Raw genomic sequence first — 7,434 nt, 5'->3', positions numbered from 1 at the left:
CGAACTACTTCTAAAATCAAGATGATGCAAACGTCCCAGATATTGGCATTATCCAAATGCGAATTTGGTGGTATTTTCACTGAGCATATATCCCCATTTTTTTAATCCTGGCACTACTAGTGAAATCTTAGAACAGTCCGATAAAATCTCCTTTCTAGTACACACGCAAAACCCTTATGGACATTTGAACATAAACTCTTATGGACATTTGAACATAAACTCTTATGGACATTTGAACATAAACTCTTATGGACATTTGAACATGAACCCTGCTGGGAGATATTTTCCACCTTGGCGATGATATTTCAATAAAAGTTATTTTCCTGAAGTTAGAGATAGTCCCACCATCCACTGGATGTGGAAATAGTGTTCGTTTCTCTCCTTCATCTCCTCATTTCCAGATCCATTCCATAGAGTTGGAAGGTACTGGAGGAGGGTCCACATACCGTATTCACCTGCAGCTACGCGTGTCTACCTGTTTTACGTCTATGTCCCACCTTTTTCAGTTTGTTTTTGGGTATGAAAAACTGTATCTGAGACCAAGCTAATATCAAAGATGCCCTCGTTCCCGTAAATGAGCAACATTCGCTAAGGTGGACTACCGGTAGAGAATCTGGTAGATCTAAGGCAGGTAATTGAATCGGGAGAAGAATAAATATAAATAAAACACATAAATTTCAAACAATTTAGGTATAATAATTTGTTAATCTTAATTGAAATATATATTTTTTTATTAATTCAAGATTATACTAAGCTACCTTCTTTTCTATTCCGTACGGCTTACCCGCTTTAAACAAATATTTAATTGTTCGAAATGCGAATGAAATAACTTTTATTATAACTAAAAAACCAAAAAGTATTACTCCCAATACATCTAGCATATATCTTTTCCAAGCTGGCATATCCAGAAGGGGGTTCCTGAAGTGCCTAGCTCCTTTGTGGCGGATCACGTATTCGATCCACCACACCGCCTTATCTGTATCGGACATATCCACATCTCGAAATATCTCTCCATATTTCTGAGCGTTCGCTGTGTATCTGCAAAAAAAAAGAAAATACGAGCTTCAGGGAAAAACAATTCAGCTGGATAGTTCCAGTTTCTGGAAAGTGTTTAGAATTTCTTCTAAAAGTCTGAAAATGCTCCTTTAAAAATTAGGTGCAGTTTCCAGTTTAAGAACTTATTCAAACTGATGTGAACCTGCGCAGTCTGCGGATTGTGTTGAAAGGGCCAAGAACACTAGGCAAATTCTAAGAAACTTAAAGATGAATTCCTCTATTTTCAATTTCCTTATTCACACGCCATCGAATTACCAAATCGAAACAATTCGTTTATGGTCAATATCTTGTCTCTTGCGGTCATTCGTTTCTGCGATGGTCAGAGAGAGGGGACCTAATGGGGCGTGCCGTCCCTCGACAAGAACAATGGGGTAATCAACGCAATAACGCAATAAGGCAGAAGAATCGGGCGTAAACGCCGCATAATAAGGGCGCAATAAGCCCTTGTCCCTTGAATGACTGGATTTGTATTAAATAATTAACAACAGAATATTAACATCTCCTCGACGCTGAAGTACGGTCTGATCACCTTAACAAGATAACGATTGATTTTGCAACAACTTTTTAGTTTTTAAAGATGGCGGTGCCCAACAAAGGCGATCTTACAGGACTACTTCGCAAGTTCCTTGTAGATTTTGAGCGAACTCCAAAAACTGTCAAATTTTGACATTTATTGAAGTAACTTGCATTTTTTAAATGGAACATCCTCTATGCTTTCTTTTCGTTTTTGTATTTTAGGGGGAATTCTAAACATATTTTATAACACCTAATTGGCACTTGGTACCTCTACCTCTTACCGCGAGCTTAATATGCCAATTTAAAAATTGGGCCCACGTGAAAGGCAAAGTTTACGAAACTCCATGCTGGGACATTCAAGAATTAAACTTAGGAATAGCAAACGTTGTCTGTTTAATTAATCTTTGTTGCTCCATTTAAAAACACAGTAAATGTCAAAGTTTGACGGCTATGGGAATTCATTTCGAATTGATAAAAAACTCGTAAACAGGTTGTAGAGAACGGCCTTTGTCGCGTATGCGTATCTTTCAAAACAGAAAAGTTACTGCAAAATTATGTGTTATCAAGATGAAAGAATCATACCGTACATTGTCCAGGGACGATTCTGGATCGTCGAGGTTCAATTTCTTGGATGTCCCGAGGTCTCTTCCCGTAATGTACCGCTCGGTACCCCGCCCCTCCCGGGGAAAACGACACTACTAAAATAATATTTCATAAAATCGATTTTTTTTATATCGAAAATAACCCAAAATTCTTCTTCGCTCGCTACTTCTGGCGAAGCAGTGAGAGATCATCTCCCTGGAAAGCGACAGAGCACTAATGTTCGAGTGTTCACATGCATGTCAAAATGCTTCTATACTTTGATATTCAGACGGCATAACTGCATAAGGCATAGCGATTTATGAAACCTTAAAATTGGACCTTCATGGGCAAAAGGCGGACGGAAGCAGGGGACCGCCATAGGAAGAAGGCCGCCATGGTGAAGTCACCACTGAAAATCCTATATTTAGTCTATGTACTTACACCGGATTGGTCATAATCTCTGTAACAGCCTCACGAATCGATTCTTCCGTTATGTTCTGTTTGAGAATTTTGAGTCCATATTCCAGTGCAACCATCCTATTAACATTCCCAAACTGATCTCCAAAATATGGTATTCCGATCATTGGTTTATTAGCATAGATTGATTCTTGCATCGATTGTAATCCTCCCTGAGTTATGAACAATTTTACGTTTGAGTGACCTTAAAACTACATTTTAGACTCGCGTTTTTACTATTTGGAGGGATATTATCGTGACTGCACTTCACCCAAAGAGATTTGAAGTAAATAACTGATGTTCTTCCTTTCAGGGGTGACCTCAGAGCACTGATATATCAATCATTACGCCAACTCACGTAGAATTTCCAGTTGTGAACTAAACCACTTGGACGTCAATATATTAGGCGGCAACTTCTCAAAGGTATCGTCGATTTTCCATAGGACCTTATATGGCATTTTCGAAAAGGCATTGATAATAGTGTTCTTCATAGAGGAGTTCAGGTGCTTCCCTTTGATGTTGCTTCCCAAACTAAAGTAAATTGCTCCTTCGCTCGCATCGTCCAAAAAGTCTTTAACGTCCTAAAAAGTGCCGTTAGAGCACGCCGCAGTAGAAGTGAAAAAAAAATTAAAATACAGAGTGTCCCATTTAAAGCAGGCCAGTAGGTGGTTACCCGGGAGGCGTCAATCGCTGAGGCCGATAAAAACATTTTAGCAAACGTGCAGGACTTGTTTTCAATTAGTTTCAAGGAATTTATTCGCGTTTAATTCAAGTTTCTGTCCTTTAACGTGTACATCATTTTTTGTAAATTTCTACCATCTACCTAACTGACCTTTGTTAGAGGCTTCGGCGCCGTCATATGCATCCCGCTACCTATAGTCACAGTGTTGGGCATCAATGCTCGGACTAAATGGAAAACCGGATTAGTCCCGACGAACAGCATGCTCATCCGACTTTGAATCTCATCAACCAACGGAACATTCTCTCCGAAGTATTTTCTCCAAATCACGTGTTGTTTGGGGAACATTACGAATTTGACCAAAAATCGGTATATTCCCATGTACACTGAACTGAAGATCCGTTCGCGAAACGATAGTAAATATCTGTCTTTAGTTTCGAAATTCGGATCTGGATTGACGACAGGATGGACTTGGTTTCCGGCAGTGTCGTGGAACTGCAAAGCGCAATCCAGGGAACATATTCCTAAAAACAGCGTTAGATTGGTGTAATTGTGCATCTCCCACTTTTCCCAATGTCTGGGTAATTGCACGGTGCCTGCAGGTAAGTGCCCTCTGTGTGACCAGTGTGGTATTAAAATACAAAACACCAACGAAGTTGAAGGAATCGTTTACCGCACTAGTTGGGTAAATCCATTTCGTTACTTTTGTCAATTCTTTGACAATGCGCCCCTATCTCGTCCAATCTAGGTACCGGGCGATTCACTCAACTAAACTGACTAATCGGAATGTCTCGAAAATTACTCATGGGATTGAAAAAAGTTACAAATGAGATTTGTTTGTCTTGAAAGGGCCCATGCAATGACATCCCAACGCAACTCGCCCACCCTCTCACCTGGGGATGGGGAGGTGGTAACTTTGGAACCTTAAGTGGCGACTCCCATTTTTCATTGCAGATTCGGATTCTACGAAGAAAATTTGGTGGGGTCTGGCTGAAATTTTCCTCGGTTCGCCATTGGGAGCTCTGTAATCCGGAAACAAATTTTATCCTGATTCCGGAAGAAAGTATCGAATTTTTTGTTTTTTATTAAATGAAAACCTGCGCATTCGATGGAGTTTCAACGCAGAAAACCGCCTGTGAAAAATAAACCTTATTTCGATCATTATTAAGTTTATAACTAAACTTTTAAAATAAATTTTCATTCCAATAAACACGACAAATCAAATATTAAATTAACGATGAAGCAGATACTCAAAATGTCCAACACCCTCACAAATGCATTTTCTTAAGCACATCTGTAAGGCTCACTGGATGCACCCTAAAACTTCGGGAACGATAGAGACACGCATCCCTGACTCTTTCTTTCATGTTTTCGGACGTTGTGAGTACCGTTGAATACACTGTTTATCGGAGATAGCCTCATAAGAAAAAGTCGATTTGGGTAAGATCAGGCGATCGCGCCGGCGAATGAACAGATCCACAACGTCCAATCCATCGATTGGGATATTCACGATGCAAAGTCTCTAGACCCAACGAGCTGGACAACCATCATCCTGAAACCACATCAAACGACGAGTTTCCGAATTAATGTCTCCCAATAAAAGAGCAAATCTCCACTCATGAAGTTTTGACACTTCGTTCCATTCAGGGAGGTATAGACCAATTACTTTATCGTCAAATATCCCACACCAAACCTTTACAGACCAATGTCGTTAATAAGCCACTTGTCGTGTCCAGTGAGGATTTCCCGCAGGGCGGTGGTGAGTATTTCTCAAATTTACTTGTCCATCCATGATATGTGAAGCTGGCTTCATCCGCAAAGGTGGAGGAAAGTTAATTTCGTTCGTGCTTTGCAATACCCATTCACGAGGCTGCGTACGAACGACATGGTAATCTTGGTTCAGCTCCTGGTGTAATGACATGTGGTAAGGATGACATTTAAAATTGTGGAGAATTCTCAACATCCTTGCCCTCGATATCCTTAAATATGACGATAATCTTCACGTACTTTGCGGATTCACATTCACGGCTGATAGAATAGCGATTTCGTCGATTTCGTGAGTAACTCTTTCGAATGTTGTTGTTTTTTGGAGGTTCAACGCAACCGGTTTCTTCAAAAATCGTTGAAACGCGGTGAAATGTGAAAACAGAAGGCGCTTCTCTGTCAAGAGAGCGTATAAGTTTCGACAGCAGCCTGAGAATCCAAAGACGCCCCATATGAAGAAGATAATATCAATTCTTACATCATGAGATAATCCACTCATGGTAAAAAAGAAGTTTAAGATCCGATACTTTCTTCCGGAAAAACGATTAAAATTTTCTTTTTATTGCAGCGCCATCTGTCGCCAATCGAAAAAAAGTTTGAGAAAAACCCTACGTAATTTTCGTCGTATGACCCGAATCTGCAACAAAGAAAAATTGTCGCCACTTAAGATTTCAAAGTCACTCCCACCCCCAGCTGGTAGGGTTGGGGAGTCGTGTTTGGTGTTATCGAATGGGCCCCTTCGAGACAAGAAAATCCCATTTGGAACTTCTTTCAATCCCACGCGTTGTTGACGAGACATTCCGGTTTGTCACGTTAAGCGGACCACCCGATATTTTACAGATCAACAAATCCAGATCACCATTCATCATGTGCTCAGCTATAAAACTGGTTCAATGACTTACCGACGAATGGTATATCGAATAACCAACTATAAATCATCATATCAGGTATTTGAGCTTCGATTATCAGCAAATCGAAGTGATTTTCTTTATTGTGAGCCAAGTTCACTCCCTCGGGGCTTTCGAATAGCTTTGTGTGGGTATCCTTGTAAACTTTGCGAATAGCCAAGGCCGAATCATATAAACTTTTCGACTCGTTTATAGCAATATCTGGAAAATGATCTAATGAATTAATTTCCAGTAAAAAGTGGTAAATAATCTCATTAAAAAAATCCTCGTGAACCCTCGAACTCGATAGACGCTTAGACTTGGAGAGTTACTCCAACAGATAATTTTCGCAATCATTCGTTTTACTCGAACATATCGATATCAGAAGTTTATATTCAAAATAATCGTAATAATCTGCGAAACTGTTGTGAAAAAAACAAGACGTTTCATTAACAAACCTGAATTGTAGACACGTTGCATACACGTTTTCACAACAAACCCCCGCTAACTCGAAGCAGCGCTCAGTCTCTTTCGCATCAAACAACTCTGACTGAGGACAACAATGCTGTACTTACCCACAACTTCGTGTTTATTCATGTATTCATAGCTATAACTTATATCTATTTGCTGTATATTTTTCAAATCTCCCTCCTTCAATGGATCAGTCGTTACTAAAGTAACATTATGCCCATTTGCTGCTAACTGCTTCCACAGGGGTCTGAACGAGACCTGGTGGCTGAATGACGCAGTGGAGATGATGGCCAAAATATCAGCCCCAATGGCATTCGAAATCAGGGATAGCAACATTGTAAAAGCAAAATGTATTTCCACCATTTTCACTGTACCGTTCACTGCTTATGAAGTATTTACTAAGTAAGGTTGATTATTTTTAAGTACCTTTTAATCTTTGATTAAATATTGATTATGTATCAATTTTGTGATAACAAGAAAGGGCTGCACGTCAGGGTTTAAGAACCTGCCGTGCAAGTGTGCTACGCAGTGCTATGATGATCTGCAGCAGAGTTTTATATTTGCAGAAGTAGCATGTTGTCCAGGTACAAGAGCAAGAACTGAAATTTCCTCAAAAACTGTCAGATAGATGGGGGTTAATAAACATCTCGTGTTCGATCACAACACTCTTCTAATCGTCAATCATATTTGATTGAGGATAAACTCCGCCTGTCCTCGCATCATCCTCCATAAGAGGCGACCTGCCTCATGGGTGGTATTCCTGTCCTGTCCTACCCTTTCTTTTTTTTATCAAATGCAGTCTCTTTTTCCTAACTTTTTCGCTAAAACGCTCCAATCGTATTCTCTGTTTATTTTTTTCTTTCGGGCAGAAAAAAATTATCCCACCTTCCTCCCGAGAAGCTGACGCCATCACCGTTTCTGCAGATGGAACGGGTCTCACCTCCTTTGGAGCCGATTCTCCTCCTCAAGTCCATTGTTTTGATTGCTCTTTCGTCTCAGGTGTGAAAAGGCGAACCGATGTTT

General features: G+C 40.1%; 1 protein-coding gene across 1 annotated transcript; it reads right to left on the bottom strand.

The window, feature by feature from the left end:
* Window positions 1-675: 675 nt before the first annotated feature.
* Window positions 676-7,175, bottom strand: LOC136346126 (UDP-glycosyltransferase UGT5-like). The gene is made up of 6 exons (XM_066295024.1): window positions 6,516-7,175; window positions 5,956-6,162; window positions 3,443-3,813; window positions 2,969-3,191; window positions 2,596-2,815; window positions 676-1,038 (listed from the first exon to the last, which is right to left on the bottom strand). The coding sequence occupies exons 1-6, from the start codon at window positions 6,772-6,774 to the stop codon at window positions 750-752; spliced, it is 1,569 nt and encodes a 522-aa protein (XP_066151121.1). The 5' UTR covers window positions 6,775-7,175; the 3' UTR covers window positions 676-749.
* Between the last annotated feature and the right edge of the window lie 259 nt (window positions 7,176-7,434).

Source organism: Euwallacea fornicatus, chromosome 22 (assembly GCF_040115645.1).
Source record: "Euwallacea fornicatus isolate EFF26 chromosome 22, ASM4011564v1, whole genome shotgun sequence".
In the NCBI taxonomy this organism is placed as follows: domain Eukaryota; kingdom Metazoa; phylum Arthropoda; class Insecta; order Coleoptera; family Curculionidae; genus Euwallacea; species Euwallacea fornicatus.
Note: the sequence above shows the minus strand (reverse complement) of the source record. Positions and strands in the feature narration are given on the sequence as shown.